General features: G+C 38.5%; 1 protein-coding gene across 1 annotated transcript in view; it reads left to right on the top strand.

Annotated features, from left to right (window-relative positions):
• LARP7 (La ribonucleoprotein 7, transcriptional regulator) overlaps positions 1-14,097 on the top strand; it is a 33,094-nt gene extending 18,997 nt beyond the window's left edge. The window contains exons 9-13 of the mRNA XM_090036678.1: positions 584-735; positions 1,927-2,045; positions 5,616-5,775; positions 6,358-6,449; positions 13,655-14,097. Of these exons, the coding sequence (XP_089892804.1) occupies positions 584-735; positions 1,927-2,045; positions 5,616-5,775; positions 6,358-6,449; positions 13,655-13,735 (604 nt within the window). The 3' untranslated portion in view covers positions 13,736-14,097. The remainder of the gene's footprint in view (positions 1-583; positions 736-1,926; positions 2,046-5,615; positions 5,776-6,357; positions 6,450-13,654) is intronic.
• The last annotated feature ends 4,992 nt before the right edge of the window (positions 14,098-19,089 follow it).

Here is a 19,089-nt window from a genome sequence, read left to right as displayed (position 1 = left end):
TTTTTAACTTTAATGCATTTGAATGGCAAGGAATGTTCTTATCTCCGTAGGTTTTTGGTGAGTTAAACAATTGTTGGTTTTCAATCAGTGATTCTCCTGGAGAAGAAATGACTAATTCTTAATCAAGTAACACTAGACAGGGTTCAGTGAACTAATTCAGTAAACTAATCAACTCTGATTTAGTGTGTATGGTCTGTAACTAGTTCAAATTGTGAATATTTCTTATTTACCAAAGCATTCTAAATACTTTCTGAAATAAGAATATTTAGTTCAACAGTCATTCTTAATTATTCACAAGGTGTTCTAGTAGAGCTTACTTGAGACATTTAGGTAGAAAAGAATGCATAGAACAAAAATAAGTTTAGACAAATACCCATAAAACCTCAGGCAGCCAAGTAGAGAGCCCTTTAAAGAACAAGCAAGGAAGATCGCTAGCTGAATTAAATTCTCACTGCTTCACATTCCTCCTATAAACTTTGGTTTATGTCTGTTTAGATACCATCCTGTCTTATATTGTTCCTAGATTGTTTTATACATAAAGTTATATATTGGTATATTTTAATTCCTATATCCTCTTACATAGGAGTGAATGGCTGGAGCTGAAGCAAGAATATTTGGCCCTTCAAAAAGCCAGTATGGCCTCTTTAAAGAAAACAATGTCCCAAATCAAACCTGAGACTGCTGAAGAGATGGAGACAGAAAGCTGTGCCCAAAAACAGCTTCACACAAAAAAGGGTGAATGCATTTGGTTATTAGGCAGCTCTTTACGTGTCACATTATAGAATTTTAAACTAAGTTCTTAGAGTTTGACGTTTTTAATAGAATTGTGAAATAATTATATATTTAACAGATCTGTAATCTTGGTCACTTGTCTGACCACAAAAGGCAGGTTAAAAAAGGAGTGCTAACACCTTGCTATTCTAGATGCTGTGTTTTATAAAAAGAAACTGAACTAAAGTAAAATTTAACTAGTTTATAGGTTTTTAATTTTTGCCTAATGAATAAACAACTGAGGTTAAGAATTAGCCAAGATCTCTTCCTGAATCCTCAAATTCATTTTCTGTAGTTTAGTTCTAACTATATCATGGTAAGTCAATAAGTAAACCAACAAATGCATTGCAGTAATCTTCATGTAGGCTCTGCTTGTATATGCACACTAGCAAGAACATATATCTTGACAATATAATGTTAACTTGCTTTTCTTCATTGTTGTATGTCAAGAATTTAATAAAATAAATTAGGATATGCTTCACCCTAACAGTAATATCCGTTGAAACATTTTTTCTGGTAATAATTCAGAATAACTGTTCTGGAAACATAAAATCTGTTTCATGGCTCTTTGGGCTCAATCTAGAGGTTTTGGTGCAGCTGATGGGGTAAGAATTTAAATGTTCTACCCACACTTGTGTTTGAGCTTGTAAAGGACTTATGTAAAACCCTTTATTTTGTATTCATTCATTGTGCCATTACTTGATGAAATGGGTTTTCTTTCTGAGGCAAGGATTTTTGTTGGTAATATCTTTTAGTGGACCAGCTGCATAATTGGAAGGGACATAGACAAAGTATAAGGTATGAAGTACCCTTTCTCAAGGTTTTTCATCCTCCCACCAGTAGAGTCCAGTGTTTTTTAAAAAGTGTATATCCATACAAGCAAAAAAGACTTTTTTCCAACTATTTGAGTTGGTCTAATAAAAGATATCAGACTTACCAAACAACCTTGTCTACCTATGTCCTTAGACCAACACAGCTACAATCTATACCCCTGTGTCCGTACCAGCAACGTTTGGTATCTCTTGTTTCATCCACTGCTAGTATCATCATGAGATTTATTATATTGCTTGTATAATTTTGTGGGTTTTTTTCTCATATTTGTCAAATTGATAAATGAGAGATTTCATTATGCTCTTTTCCTCTTCAAATTAACAGCCACCAGTGAAGGGTCTGGCCCCCCTGCAAAGGCTAGTACAATGGGACCACAGTTTGTGAGTGGAGTAATTGTGAAGATCATTAGCACTGAGCCCCTGCCAGGCAGGAAACACATCAAGGTAATGCCTTTGTGACCTCAGGGGAGCTCTTATCCTTTCCTGCCCTGAAAATGTTTGAATACAGGAATCCCATTTAAACAAGTCAAACTGATTTTTTTTTGTTTGTCAGTTAGCTGTATACAAATTTCTGAATAGTAACCATTAATGGCAGCTTTCATGAAAGCAGAACCAGGTAGAGGGAAACTATTTGACAACAAAAAGTCATTAAGTCTTTTGGTATAGGAAAGAAGACTTCCAGAGAAGTCAAGTTTACCATGACAATAATGTAAAGGAATGTACTGGGGAGGGACAGGGTGGGAGATAATATTCTCCTCTATCTCCAAAATCTTGTCTACCATCCTTGCAATGTAGGTATGAATAAAAGCCTGTTAAAAGCACTATTTACGGCCCTGGCCTGTTGTTATTTTATGATTAGATTCTTTATAATCTTTATTTAGCTAATCTGTTGCCCAAATAATTCATTTCGGTGATGGAGTTTAATTTAATTGAGTTTATTCCCTAAAAAGGAATTTGGAGCCAGAAAGTGTTCTGAGAAAATCATAAAATATCACAAAATGTGCATCTCAATTGCAGTGATAAACATACCATTTTTGTTCCAAAAGGTTGTGTTCCTTTTAATAAACTAAGCTTGTTTCAACTTTTACTTATCAGCTTTGGATATTTGGTTCTGGTTCCTAAAACTCAATATAATTTTGCTGTGTTATGAGGTGCTAAATGTCAACCTTCTTTTTATCATATATAGCCTGAAACATTTTTTACATTTTTCGTTAAGAAAATAATACGTATTTCTGAGACTGTGGAAATGCAGTATCTTGATAGCCACATGCTGCAGATGACCATAGTTTAACTCTGAAGCAACATCCTTTTCAGAAACCCTGGCCCTGATAATATATTGTTTTAGTGCAAAGTGATTCTTATAATGTACATGGGTTTTGTATATTTATATGGCCTTGCTCTGTACTTTTTCATCATATTGAAAGGTTTAATTGCTGGAATTGTTTTCTTTTACTGGAAAACATTATTTTATTGTTTAATTATTAGAGCCATTTAAATAATTTATTTATGGGTTTAGTAACCAAACAACTGAAAAAAATTTGCTTTGTAGGATGTTCAATCACGTTTTGTTTTCTGGGTTTTTTACTTTTTTTTTTTTTTAATTGGGATGGAATTTTCTTAAAGGAATATTATTTAGAAATTAAAATTAGTAACACTTCAGTTTGAAAAATGTCACTATTTGTATGGACTTTCCAAAATTGTCCTTTTATGCTTTGGATTAAATGAATAATTAAATAGTTTAATTCCTTCTGAAACTGCTTTTCTGACAAATTAACATGAAAGTAATTTATCCAGTTCTAGAGTGTTCTGGAGAAAAAAAACACTATCAATTATTCCAGAAAAAAAGTCTGATTTTGCAAAGATTAATGTAACTGAAGTTTTACAACATAGTGAGCAGTGCAATTGAAATCACTATGGCTACTCGCAAGTGTGTAAAATCAGGCATGTGCATAAATCTTTGTAAGATCAGAGCCCATATCTCTTGCTGAAAACAAAGCAGTGATATAGTTTCAACCAAATCAGCTTTCTCTGGTTAGGTATTTATAAGCAGTATCTGGGCAGAGGAGACATTAATGAGAGAATGTCTGACATCCTCCCCCACCTACTCATCACTGTAATATCTGAGGGGCTGTTCAAAGTTTGTCTGCACTGCACATCTATTGTGCCATGAGTTTGTGTTACAAGTAACGCAGTCAAAGGACTAACAAAGTTTAGCCTTTGCATAGACAAAATCAAACTGTCTTAGGCTGAACTGGTATTTTCAGGTATGTAAATCTAATTATCTGTCTGATTTGCATCAAGTGTTAAAAAAAAAAATCTCTGGTCTGGGACCAAGTGTGAAGAATTTCAGGGAAAAAGAAGTACTTGTGAAAATTAGAATGGAGACTAAAATTAGCAAGTCACTTCCAATTTTAACTGTAGAGTTTATGTCTCTGACTCCAGAATAAGCAAGGCTGGCCTGATATTTCATAAAATGTTCAAGCAGAATGCAATAAGATCTTGTGTATTTTAGGGATTTATAGAAAAGCTAGGTATTGCTGGTCAGCTTTCTGTCTTTGTAGTCTTGTATGCATGGTAGATACTGGGCAGATCTGTGCAGAATATCCTTTGCTGGCTTTGTACACCTGTATTAAATGAGAGGTAAAGAATTTGCGGGGGAGGGTGTTATTGCTTAGTGAACCAACTGCATGGTTGGAATAGACTTAAACAAGCTTTCGATTGCAGTGCAATTCTTGTTTGCATTTGGAAGCTTGTAAATCTTTCCCAACCATGCAGTTGGTACAATAAAATCTAGCACCCACAAAAATCCTTGCCTCACATATATTTTCTGGACTATCATGGCTACAACACCACTCTGGCACTACAATATAGGCTAAATGTAATATTATTACTTTCACATTTCAGTTTTTCATACTGAAACTTTCTCTTGTCCTATTCCTGAGAACAGGCACTTTTCAGAGCTCAAATAATACTGTAGTTGATTACTAAAGGTAAATTTTGGTAACCTGCATAATTTTCTATGGAAATATTATGTCAGATTCAACAGTTAGTAAGGAAATAGTTTTGTTTGGACCACACATGATTTTGCCAAATGGAGTGTTGTGGGGTTTTAAGATTCTCCCTGGTATCCTGGGGGGTTAAAAGTAGTGTGTAATTGCTGCATAAAAACATCTTGCTTGTGGTACCTGCTGTGAATGACATTGACTGGGAATGCATGCTTCTGGTTAATTTCCCTCACAGCAGGTATAGCAGGTAGAATTTTTATTAAAAGGGTGTGTGTGACTTTCTTCTTGAGCTGCTGCTGTCAATTTTCAGGCCAAATCAGGTCATACAAAAGGGAGTGATCCCCAGTATCTCTAGTAGTGCACCGCACATTCTATTACCCATTGTTCAGTTTTTACATATCATCTACAGTCCTAAACTTACAGAGAATTTTAAGAATGGAAGTGAGTATATTTTACTCAAACTGGGCTTTTGGTTGTAGCCGTGTTGGTCTAAGCACATAGGCAGGTAAGTTTCTTTGAGTTTTTCCAACACTCAGTTGGTCTAATGAAAGATATCACATCTACTCAAAGAACCTTGCCATTTTACTCAAACTGGTATGTGCAGCATGTGTTAGTTAGTACATTAAGTTTTTAGGGTTACAATAGCTCCTTGCACAGCGAATCACTAGTGGTCCATTGTGGACTTACTGTTCTGCAACAAATGTAGTCAACAAGGACTAGCAATTGTGAGGCTGGAAGGATTGGGAGATTAATAGATTTAATCTAGGTTGTTCTTGAGGGGCACAACTCTGTAAATAGAATGCATTTTCTTATAAAAATCATTACATATTAGTCATAAACTGAGTGTACCAGATACAGTTTTTAAATATAATTTATGTTTTTACTACTTGCAAGCTGAGCTTTGATAATGTTTCCCATACTACAGCTGTTTGTAGCTTGATTTCTCAAAAAATAAATCCTTTTTATTTTTGATCTGTCTTATTTTTCTACCTTCACTTTTGCACCCTAGGATGTTCTGGCAATGATAGCTAATGTTGCTTATGTGGACATGCTGGAAGGAGACACAGAATGCCATGTTCGTTTTAAAACACCTGAAGATGCACAGGTTGTAATGAAAGCATATAAAGAAGTTCAGATTAAAAACACTTGGAAACTTGAAGTCCTTACTGGTAAGAGGTTTTTTTAATATATATATACGTACACACTTACAATATTTGCAAAAAATGTTTACAGAAGACTGGCTCAGAAATTTTTAGGATGGTTCTTTTTAAAAAGTTCTCCAACAAATTCAGTTTGTAGTAGAAAACAATTTGCCAGGCTAATAAACAAGAATAAAGAGAAATGCCTGCAATTGTTTTTTTGTGAAAAAATTGTCTTAATTTGACTATTTTCCAAATTGCATTTTGGACATAAGCAACACATACACTCATTTGTTTGGGAAGCTTATAAAATTTTCAACTAAAGAATATCATAGCTGGGGTGTCTAGCTAACTTGGCCACACAACTCACTGAAGATATATAGGAAGCTTGATTCTGGCCTTATCCAACTTTTAAGGACTGGGCATTATTATTGTCATAATAATAATAAGTTTTATCTTTGTTAAGAACTGAGGAGTCTAGTTTCAGCCACAGAAATTTTGCACACTGTTCACATGTGTTTAAACAGATATATATGGCCATCATCAGTAATAAGTTGAATCTTTTATATAGTGTGATTATATTAATGTATTATCATGAATTTGTGCATCAAGGTGATCACGAACAGAGGTACTGGCAGAAGATCTTAGTGGACAGACAGGCTAAACTTAACCAACCTCGAGAAAAGAAACGGGGCACTGAGAAGGTAATTTTTTTTTTTTTTTTTTTGCTTATCATATAGTGTCTGGATGTGTTTATTTCTGAATACCAAAGGTTAGAATGTAGTTCTGTTCGTGAACATGGACAGAAGGGAAGATTTTTCCAAACTTTGTCTTAGTAGTTTTTTTACAGTTGCATGCTAGCAGCAAGTATGCTTGGTTGTTCTTGGTTGCCATTGTGAAATATAGGGCTTGTCTAAACAGGAACATTCAGAAAAGATAGGACAAACCATGTAAGGGCATGGAGTTACCTATGTATTCAAGTGCTTTAAAACCCTGTATGGAGGAACTCATTCAGAACCAAAATAGTTCACTTTGATTAAATTACCAGCAAACAACCAAAAAAACTTCTTTTGAACGAGGGCATCTAAGTTTAACTTGCTTTAATTTACGTGCCTTAACTTAATGCCTTGAATTTAGTTCCTCTTTACTTTCCTGACCCTCCTTATATCGACCAACCCATAAAAAATGAATTACTTACCCACCTAGATACCAAGGATCTGAAGCAATCCTCCTATTGTCAGCTGCCTTTGGACGTAGCTGGGGAATTCTGATCTCTGGTTCCAAAATGTAAGGCAGATTTCCATTTAATGCAATAATGTGATGCCTGAATAGCATTTCAAGTGTTTTAAAATGTGCTAAACAAGAGCACAATAGCTACCAACTCCTATTTTAGTTAATTTTGTTTGTTTGTTTATACATTTTGGAAATTTTTTCATGTTCCAGGTCAAATTAGCCAAATCCGTTGAATCGTTCAAAAATCATATGTAGCCCTACTACGGACAAGTAGTAGGGTTCAGGTACTTCCAAATTATTTGGCAGGCATCCTACATGCAGGTCCATGCCCGGAGGCTTGTGTTTCAGATACCCCTGAATTTCGCTTGCCCTTGGCCACGTGCTCACAGGAGAAAGCTAGGGAGGATTTTAACAAGTTCTCAATGTCCAGCTTTTCTTAAAGCCTCCATTCATTGAGTCATGTAATTGTATAAGAATCTAAACTCAAAGCCCTTATGGTGATGGGTAGAAAGAGTGAAAAAAAATTGAAAGATTGAAAAAAAAAGTCTTTATTTTTTAAATCTTGTGATGAATATTAATGAAAAATGTTCCCTGTTCTAGTTGTTAAAAGGCAAAAGTGGCTTTAAGTTGCCTCTTGAACCCTTTCAATGTCAGAGTGGCCTAGTGTAATTAGGCAAATCTTAAAGGCTGTTTGAGATTATTTGGTGTATGAGCAACTGTGACACCCTAAACACCTCTGAAACATTCAGGGGCCCCAGTCAGAGTTTGTACAGAAGTCCTTAGAAGGCACCTGCTGGCTGTTTCCCTCAGTTTGTGCCCCAACAAAAGTTTCCCTGGTGCATGTAGAATCTTTTTGGACCAGTGGTGCTCAGCCTACCTGGCTTTGTGGTCCAGATCAGTGGTGCTGGGCCAGTTTTGTGGCCTGGATATTGTACATGGATCTGAATGTTGGTCTGAATGTAGGTTAGTCTGGGCACACAGACCCAGCACACTGGCCCATCCAGATCCAGCTCAAAAAGCCATGTCATCCAACCCACAGGGATCCCTTTGGGTTTGGAAATTTGGCAGCAGGGAATCAGCAATTAATGCCCCACTGCCAAATTTTCAGACCCTTGGGGAACATCATAGGCTAGATGCTGCAGCTCCAGGTCAGATCTGGCTGTGGGTCAATGGCTGATTACCTCTGCTTTCAAGCACTTGGCTCCAGTCTCACATCACATCTTATGACTATGATGACCAGGCATGGCAAATTAAACCTTTGCAGTTGCTTTGGAGTTTTTGGTGGTTCTTGGTGATATCTTTTATTGGACCTACTGTATAGCTGAGAACAATGTTATATAAACTTTTTGATAAAAAAGGGCCTTTCCTTCAACTCTAGTTGGTTTGGCATAGACCCTTTTCTTAATACTGTTTTAACTTGTAAAACTTAGGAATCAGCTGGTCATCTTAATTAGTCACAAATAATTTCAGAGTTTAGTGAGGTAGTGAGTTTCGGGTATTTTTTGATGGTTTGTAGTCGAGATTGCAGCCCTAAATAATAATTCTTATTACATTTTCTAGGAACAATGGCAATATACATTAAAAATAATAATTAGTGTTGTAGTTGCCCATGTAAATGAGAGAAAATTTCATATGCCTGCCTGGTAATTTCTTTCCGCGAGTTAAAACCCTGTTCAAAGCATATTTTATATATATTATTCCTGGTGGCTAAATGTTCTTTCTTAGCTCCTGCTGAGATAAAGTACTAGTGGAGTCTTTTTAGAGTTAGGTATATGACTTTTCAGAAAAATACAGTATATAGAAAGGATGGGTGTCATCTCCTTAGGAAAAAAACAAGAACACAAATATTTCTGTTGGTTTTTTAAACCATTATGTATTGATGGGAGCATCAAGGCTTAAATTGAACAGATTTCATATCTGCAGAGCCTTGTGTTTTTCTGTTGCCATTTTCCATTGTGTCATTATTTTTGCTTAAATCAGAAGTTTCATATTTTTGCCCAAAGATCATCTTCCATGGACTTCTAGGGGGAAGGGGCTGGATACTCAATACAGTATTTGCTGTGCAAACTGATGTAAAGTAGCTTGTAATGTGTAACCTTTATAGGCTTGCAAACAAACTGTTTCAGTTCTGCCTAACAATAGCAGCAGCAAAGGTGTGAACTCCTACTCCTCGCCCTCTCCCATCACCTTACAACATGAGGAGGTGTTAACTTCAAAGCCTAGTCAGGACTATTTAAATGCTAACAATTTTAAGCAAACCATCAGGAAAGGAATGCTTAACTGAAGTCAAATAACATTTTAACCCTTTCCCTGCATTTTGGCGATGGTCTTCGGTTCAACTGCACTTTGAAAAATATTATTTTTTATTCAGTCATTAATATTCATTTTAATTGTCCAGCATTCATGTCAGAGATCCTTCAGAGTTAGTTATTTTTCTTTCTTTGAAGACAACGGTTTGGTGGGGGGGCAAGAAAATGATTGCAGTAAAATCTTTCATGAATCAAAAATGCACAGTTGAAGACAACAAATTAACAGCTCTATAATCAATATCACTTCTAAAGGAATTTTAAATCGTATTTCATTGTGACCTACAAGATGATTAGCTAAATTATTAGATATTTTTCTTTAGAGGTACATAAGTATACGTATTCTACTTCATATTAGAAGGGGGTACATTCAATCTGTGTTTCCAAGCTACATCAGTATGGCTTACAGATTGATATTTGTTATTTTAAGTGATGGCTAGCATTCATGTTAGTGTGCTTGCATCAGTGCTGCTCATATTAACACCAGAAACTAGACATTATGACAAAGCAGCAGCTCAGCTTAAAGTTAAGATTGAGATACCCTTGCAGTTAAAGGTCAGCTTTTATAAGTGCTCTCAAATCAACATTTTTATTTGTGTGAGCCTGAAATTCAGTGCACTTCATGACCAGGGATCCAGGTTTTCCATATGCCATGGAAAAATGTGGATTTTCCCCTTTTAAAAGACAAAATCATGGAGCAGTTTAGGCCAGGGATACTCCTGCTCTGCTCTGCACCCCTGCAACAGTTATTTCCTTGCAGGCTGGCAGGGCTGCAACCTGCAAGGGGCTGCTTGGGGCTGGGGGGAGTGGGACACGGGGCAGAGAGTACTAGGTGCGTGCGTGTGATAGTGGGAGGGGAGGAGGGGGCAGGACACAGGGGTGAGGGACCACCATGCCATTGCCACCAAGATGAGGCACCCTCTGCCAGCCCAGCAACAGCAGGGGCAAAACTCTTTGCTGCCATGCCTCACCTTGGCAGCCATGGCGATGACGCAGCACCCCTCCTGTGTTGGGTCCCGTCCGCTGGGGCAAAGACACAGCTTCAGCCTGGAGCTGATCCAGCCAGGCTGCAGCCCTGTGCCAACACCCCCCCACTTCCCAACATCCTCCTCCACCCCCTTCACATACTTGGGGGCTGGGGCCTGAGTGCAGGAGACTGTGGGCTGGGAGCAAGGAACACCAACAGAGCTTGCGGGGATTGTGGCTTGGACCGGCATGAACATGGGCAAGGCACTAGCATATCAGGGCTGCTCAACACCACAAAGCAGTGTGGGGACAGCCACAGCTGGACACACGTGGGTGGTTGAGTGGTGAATGAAGAGGGCCAAGGGAGCTCTTTTTTTCCAAAGTCAAGCACTAACATTTATAAGTATTTAGAATTTATTTTATTATAATGATTGAGGCACTGGTAGGCTTCCAAATTGCTTTAAAATTGTAAATATATCAGTAAAACATAGTGTTCAATAGATGAGTTTTATATACATATAAAAACCAGGATCTCTACTCCTGACATGGTAGAAATAGTTGTCCACATTTTCTCGCCCCCCCCCTCCAGCTTTTCTTAAGACTTTGCCATCATGATGTTTTTCTTTTCTGCAAGCATACAACCAAATTATTGCTCTCATTGGGTTCCAAATGATCTTAGTTGCTCCCATTTGCAGGTTGCGTGGCACCTGCTAACTCTTCAGGTAAGTGATATTAAAAATGGTATAGAGAGAGATGGATCCTTTCTAGAAAGGTCTAAGATTTACTTTAAGAGCATTAGACTTGCTGGAATATGGGGGCTATAGTGGTTCATAATTGAACAGGAGTCAACAACATCATAAGCAAATCCATACATCTTTCTAAGATATATAAATGGAATTGACATGTATATGACAAATGAAATAATCCTGCTATTGTACTCAGCACTGATAAGGCCTCAAGTAGAGAACTGGATGCAGTTTTGGGTACCAAATGTCAATAAAAATAAGAACCACCTATAAAGAGTCCTGAAAGGTCTAAAGAATGGGAGGTCTTGAGAGCATGATTCAAGAGGCAAGATAGAGTGAATTGGGCTAATTTAGTTTAGGGAAGAGAGGACTAAGGCAGACATGATAACATTCAAATTATGTAAAAGGCTGCTGTCAAAAAGATTGCAAACTGATCTCCATCTCCCTTGGAGATAGGATGAGAAGAAATAGATTTATGCTGCAGCAAAGGAGATTTAGTTTAAACATTAGGAATAATTTTCTAAATGTAATAATAGTTAAGTAGTGGAACAGATTCCTGTGGAGAATGTGGTATCTCCATTCTAGTTTATTTAAATAAATGCATATCACACTATGGACACTTTTAAATTAGTTGTGGGGGGGACTCTAAAAGATACTTATTAGTTTCCTTTCTCTCCCATGTTCAGATTGGGGGAAAAAGTATTAAGATTTTTAAGAACAGGTGAAATAAACATTCATCAAGAATGGCTTAACTATAGTTGATCCTGCATTGGGAGATGATCTCTCAAGAACCCTTCCAGCTCTATGAAAATAATCTGAGGATGACATGCTGAGTGTGTCTACATGAGACATTTGCTGTAGAGTAGACTAATTAGTTCCTCAGTAAACTTCTCACATCCACATATGCAAGGCTATTAGGCCACAGGAAATAAATAAACTCTGCAGCAGGGTAGTATTTGTAAATACAAGTACTATCTTACTGCAGTTATTTATACCAGCACACATGCAGACACTGACCCAGGTTTAAATTGCTCTGTCAGCCCAGGTAGGGGAAAGTCACACTCCTGCTTGCTGCCTAGCCACATGGCCCAGCCAGCTCTTCTACCACCTGATGCAGCCCCCTGCTGCCTAGGCCTAACCCCCCACCAGCCCAGGGCTGCTCCCCATCTTCTACCCAACCCCAGCGGACACTGCCGGAACCCAGGGCTGATCCCCATACATCCTGCCAGTCTGGGGCTGACACCTGAGCAACTACAGTTGGAGCCTGGAGCTCCCCTTGACTGCTACAGGGGTGCAGAGTAGGGCAGGAGCATCCCTTGCTTAAACTTCTCCTCCCCAGCTCAGTTTTCCTGCTATCCTGGGCACATGTATAGATGCTGCACCCACAAGTAGTTTGCTGCAGAGCAGATTGTTCTGCAGTTTATTCATGCACATTAATTGCACATGTAGATGCACCCAGTATGTTCTGTCACCCTGTTTTGGAGAAGAGTAACTGCCTTATTTACCTGGTACTTTGTTCTTCTTTTAAAGAATATAAGTATTGATTTTGTTCACTCCAGTTTACACCCCCCCCTTAGATAAATTTGCACTGGTGTAATGATAGTAATGTAATCACATTGGTTCAAGCAATATAGCCACATAGTCACCTTTGCATTACAAGGCTGTTTTTCCATTACATTCCTATAAGTCGTACCAGTGCAGTTTTTAAATAGAGACATGCCGTCAGTGGGTTCCTTTGAGGGAGCTGCACCATCATAAGCTATATTTCATATCAGCGCTAATCTGCAGTGGTGTCTCTACCACTATAAATGCTAAAACTCCTGCTTATTTCTAAACCATCAACATGTCACACTGAAGGGGGGAAGAGAAATTATATCAATAATATCACAATTTAACATGCATTATTTTAAATGCTTTACAAGCATGAACCGATTCACAGAACCTCAGTAAAATGGGAATTATCCGTGTTTTACCAAGGAGGAAACAAGAACAGAAAAGGGTCAGTGTACAGCTGGTGTTTGAATTCAGGATTCCTAGTCATTCCTCTGAATCACATGGATGGGTTGTCAGTAGGATTGTGTCATCAGTAGTACAATATTGTGTTATTTTCCCAGCCTAGCAGATGGTCCCCATTTTGGATTTCAGCTTTTAGTATGTTCATTAACTGACTCTAACAAATGACATGGTATTCCTGTCTTTCATTCTGATCCTTATGTATTTTAGCTATTACAAGTCTGAATGCTTTATCGCTAAAAAAAACCTCTTCTTTTAAAAAAAAATTAGTCTTTTAAAAATTATTGGAGTGTTGTGTTTTAAGTCTTTGGGGTTTTTTGAAAATCTGTCTTCCTTCCTGTATGCCTGCACTTTTGTGGGGACAAGAAGATGGAAGAAGACTAATAGGTACAGAGATTGAAGGGAAATTCTATGCTGTTCTGGATGCACTGCTCTGGTGCACTGCTTAAAGAAATGCAGATCAGGGCTGCTGCTGGGTTACAGAAATCATGAGATTGAGAACCTACAAGTTAGTTTAGTTGTTTAAATACTTGTCTTCTCTGTGCTTTTTAGTAAATTAATTAATAGTTTGACCATGACTGGGACATAAACCCATTGTTGGAATCAGTTTTCTTAGTTTACTGTAATATTTTTTTTTGTTTGCAGTTGATTGCCAAAGCTGAAAGATTGAGACTAGAAAAGGCACAACAGTCAACTCAGCACATCCGCTTCTCTGAAGATGAGTAACCAAGCTGATTGTATTTTGTGAAAGGATTTTTTTTAAGTAGGCACTGGATATTTTATCTTAACCATAAACTGTAATGAAGAACTCAAAAACAATACATTTGTGTCAAAAACAATACATTTGTGTCAACAATACATTTGTGTCATACATTTGCGTCATAATAAGAGTGCAACAACGAAGGTTGTTTTTAATAGGCTGAATGTTTACTGCTCCTGAGCCTGTAGATAAAGCTTTCTGGAAAAAAAATGTATTAAACAAACCTTGCTTTGTTTCACACTTAGATTTATTTCTGACAATTTTTGTATATTACAGTTTTATAAAGTAGGTTACAAAAAAGACCAAATAAAATATTTTAGAAATCCGCTATATTTGTTTGACTTCTTTTATTGTTAAAAAGCTATGAAAGTCTGTATTATTGGTGACATTTAAATGGTTGGCCTCCGCTTCCTCTACATAACAGTGGAAAAGCACATTAAAAGGATTAAACTTCCAGTAAAACACTGATGCATAATTTGTCAGCTCATATAATTAAATTCAAGTCAAAATGTTGAAGTTACACTGTGTTAAGCTGTTACTTTTCAGCTTGCTAATTTTTTCATGGAACTTGTATAAACATATAGCATATAACACATGAATATATATTCTATAATTACACAGTCCATTATATAAGTTTGCATATTCCATGTAACTAACTGCCTTTATATACAAAATTAATCCTATAGCAAGAATTTGGCACCAAGTTTTGTGAGCATATCTCTGAGGAATTCCAATAAAATCTTTTGATTTGTTGTTTCAGAATTCCGAATCCATAAATCATTCTTTTTTTTTGTGACTAAGTTTACAGATTGCATAATGTGCTTTTTCATTGTAGGCTGGCAGTGTAAAAGTTTATGGAGTAATTTTCAGCTGAGTTGTAAAGGGATGACCTACCCAGCCTGTAGGCTTTGAGAGGGGCTACAGGCTGGCCTGGGATGTATGCTGCCAAAAGATGATGTTCAAGGTGCCGTTCGGTAGGGACAGGGTGGGGTTTTTTTATTACCTGTTCTAATTGAATAATATGTTTCTTTTGAGGGGGAGCAGTTTTGAGAACACCCAGAGCCTGCTCACGAAGTGAGGTATGGCTTGGGAGTAGGGGAGGCTGGGGAATGAGAGTAGATAGGGATGGGAGGGAGTATGGGCAGGATGGGGGATTTTGTTTTCTTTTATGAAGTAAGTTGGGAATCAAGGTAGAGTTGGGCAGGAAGATGTGAAAGGTGGATGAATTGCCTTTAGTGGGGCTTGGGGAAGTTTGTTTTATTGTACCCTCTTATTTTAGTAATACTCTGGTTTCTCTTCAAATCGCATACATTTTTCTCCTTTTTTCTATGAATATATATTTTATATATAGTCTTTGTAAGCTACTTTTAGCCCTTTTAGGGAAGGGCAGCCTGTAAATCAAATAAATAATATTTCTGTGGCTTGGGCCATAGATTTTTGTACCAGATAGAGTAATATAAAGAGTTACACTTATAAGGGATCAATCCTGGTCTTAGAAATTCTTTCTCCATTAATGTACATGAAGGTCACACCTTTGTGCATTGTTCTTTCATTGTTTCTGACTGCAGAGGAAACAAGACACTAACGCATTGATTTATAAAGTGTTACTTGCAAGCAGAAGGATAAAGACTTTTTTTAAAAATAGAAGTACATTCCCAAAATATCAGCAAAAACTATTGACAGAAATAAAACCAGTGACATTCATAGCTTTTTTCTGTGCCATAGATTTGATTACATTGGGTAATATAGGTTGGCATTATTTGACAGGTCTCTTCATACTAGGAAATTACAAGGAACAGTGTGGGTGTTTGGGCTATGCACAGTGTGGTAGTGACATCAGTCTACTTCGACTGCCCTGTAGACATGAGTCTCCCTAGTGGCACTTCATGACGCAAGACCCAAAATGCACAGCTGTCAGTGGCTTCTAGTGTTACACAATCCCAGGAAAGAAAAAACAAATGAGGGCATGAGGGAGAAAATGGTGTACCCACACCAAGCACTTTCGAGATAAATACAAGCTACACAAAGCTACCCTAGCAACCCTGGTGAACCACTGTAAGATACAGGAGGTGGTAAGGGTAAGAGGCACCATATTGCCCGTAGACTTACTACCTGGTGATGTCTGCCAGGCTGTGTGGGAGCAAAACTTCCACAGGGACGTGCAGAAGGAGCACAGAGACCTGAACTGGTGGGCAGCCCACTGGGCACTCCCTGTGTGGGCATGGAAAAATAGCGCAGGGCAGAGAGGTCCATCAAACTGCCCAAGACAGACCTGCTGCTGGCAGGCAGAAGCAACTGACCACCTCTTCTGGGACTACCCATACACTAGAGAGGTGTGGAAGAAAATCCATGCGCTCCTCCTGGTGGTGACAGGTTTCAGAGATCTGACCAGGAAGGCAGTTCTCTACAGGCACCTGACCAGACATCAAGGGACCCTGACAGCTCGCTTCAACCAGTTCATATCCTGCTTCAGGTATGCACTGTGGAAAGCCAGGGACCTGCTCATAAATGCACTCAGACCTCACAGTTGTGGACAGTATTAAAATGACATTAAGTGAAATGTACTGGTACTACAAGAAGATAGAAGAGGATGATGGGAAAGAAATGACAGACCACATCTGGTGAAGAGGGGTCTGGCATTGACTTTTTCAGGGGCAAACCCTCTGAGGAGGGCAATGGGTAGGGGTACGGGTATGGATACACGGTGCAAACTGTGTAATGGGCTTTTAGTGTGCTTTGATATGCCAAGTGAACCACAAATGCCACTTGGCAGAGTGTTGGAGATAAAGTTTTATATAATATTTGCGCACACAAAAAAAAAACAACACCCAGAGTTTATCAGAGGAGGGGTGGTCTTAAACTAGTCAAGAGAGGAAGGCAGCAGAGGAAAGGAGCAATGAAAACGGAAGCTCTGAGTAGGGGAGGCATCACTTATGCAGCAAGCCGCAGGAGCCATTTACACATGCTAACCCATAGGTTCATGCAGCTGTTCTTTGGCACAAGCTTTGGTCCTTTATGCATACAACATAGTATAGCCTGAGAGCTGCCAGCAGCTCTGATCCTCATCCCAAGCAGCATGTAGAAATGCCTCTCTGGAGAAAGTAGAGGAATAACAGGAAAATGTAGGGGACTGGAAAAGAGGCAATATTTGGATCAAATAGAGATTACAAAAAATACATAGGAAAAATGTAAGAGAAAAGGTAAAAAAAAAAAAAAAAAAAACTGGGTAGAAAGCAGGCAATATGACAGTTCTAGGATATTTTAAAAGGAGTACCAAGTCATCACAAGCAGGATTCTAGGAGGGGGAAAGGCTAGGCATAATGAGGTTTTTGTTTTGTGTTTAAATCCTGTTTACTGGAAAATGGGTTTTGCCAATATTTGACATTTTCTTATTTTGCAGCTTTCAGTACATTGTAAAGTTCTAGTAGCCTCTTGAGGTGCTTGTTTTTATGCCATCAAAAACAGCAGAACATATATCAACAAGGTATGGGCCACCTGTTAGACTGGCTTGAGTCTTTATAAAAATACACAATAGTTAATATCTTCCTCATCTCTCTATTGTCCTGTGCTAAAATAAAATTCTGTCTGATAAAGACATACTTATCAGAGCTATCACATGTCTGAAATCTTTTTACATCATTTTCATCTTACTTAGGAGTGAACCTTCTAACCTTTATCTGGAACCTTTACCTGAGGCTGTCCTTTGGTTTGTACTAGGGACATTTTACTGTCTATAACTTTAATACTCTTAGCACTTGGAATTTAGATCTAGAGTATATCTCCTAGGTAAAACGCCAAAGTCGGCAATTCCAAATTTTTGTTTTTGTTGTTGCAAGGTAAAAAATACTACCATTCCATTGTTCTGAAATAATGCATCTTGTTTCAGAAAAGAACTGTCGCTATAATGTGTCATGCTGCAAGGGAATCTAATTTTAGGGTGGTTTCACATTTTTTTGCTGATCTTTCACCCTCCTTAGCTTGTTTAGTTTAAAGAGCATAGTTCATGGTTATTCCTGGAACAAAATCTTGAATTTACATTATTTTTACCACTTTAATAATTTTCAGTAGGTTTTGTCATTTCAAACATGTTGGTTCTGAGCATGTTTTTAAGGCCATTTGTGTATCTTACCCAGGTTTCCTATTGGATGCAGAAATCAGACAATATCTGAAAGGGATCTTGGAGTCATTATTGATTCCAAAATGAACATGAGCCAACAATGCGAGGTCACAGTTGGCAGGGCTAACCGGACCTTGTTGTGCATCCACAGGTGCATCTCTAGTAGGGCCAAGGAGGTGATCCTCCCCCTCTACGCAACACTGGTCGGACCGCAGCTAGAGTACTGCGTCCAGTTCTGGGCGCCACACTTCAGGAGGGATGTGGACAACATTGAGAGGGTCCAGAGGAAGGCCACCCCCATAATCCAGGGACAACAGGGCAGACCCTACAATGAGAGACTGGGGGACCTGAACCTGTTCAGCCTTCACAAGAGAAGGCTGAGGGGGGACCTGGTGACCATCTATAAACTCACTAGGGGAGGGACCAGAAGGGTTTGGGAGAGACCTTGTTTCCCCTAGTGCCCCCGGCATAACAAGGAATAACGGCCACAAGTTGTTGGAGAGTAGGTTTAGATTAGACATCTGTAAGAACTACTTCACGATCAGGGCAGCTAGGATCTGGAACCAACTTCCTAGGGAAGTGGTGCTGGCTCCTACCGTGGGGGTCTTTAAGAGGAGGCTTGATGCCTACCTAGCTGGGATCATTTGAGCCCAGTTTTTTCTCCTGCCCTGGCAGGGGGTCGGACTTGAAGATCTACATGGCCCCTTCCGACCTGACTTCTAAGATTCTATGATTCTATGATCTGAGCTAACTGAGGCCTTTGGGTATTACTACCAGACAAATGTTAATAACAATGACTTGGTTCTTTAAAATAACCCAGAGATGAAAAAATGTGGATCAGCCATGCATGAAACACCTAGATAAGTGTCTTGGCAGGAGAATTTGGTTTCTAGGGTTCCTGATGCTTTATGAAGGATTTCTCACAGGCCATCTGCTTTAGAAACCATTGTTTTTGCATTCTCTGACTCAGCAGACGTCATCATGCCAGCGGGTTTTCCAGCCATGCCACTTTGCCCAGGTAGCTTAGTTTTTTCAGAAGGCCTATCCAGGTTTTGTACTGTTAAAATATTTTACTCTAGAAAGCTTCCAGACTTTTTCAGGTGTCTACTTGTAGGTTATAGATAGAAAAGTCCTATGCACAGAGCAGTTATTTGCTGAATAATTCCCTCCCTAGCAAAGTCTGTTAACCAGTTTGACAGCACT

This window comes from Crocodylus siamensis, chromosome 2, assembly GCF_052110815.1.
Source record: "Crocodylus siamensis isolate JL-2025a chromosome 2, ASM5211081v1, whole genome shotgun sequence".
In the NCBI taxonomy this organism is placed as follows: domain Eukaryota; kingdom Metazoa; phylum Chordata; order Crocodylia; family Crocodylidae; genus Crocodylus; species Crocodylus siamensis.
This window is presented reverse-complemented; position numbering and strand designations above follow the sequence as displayed.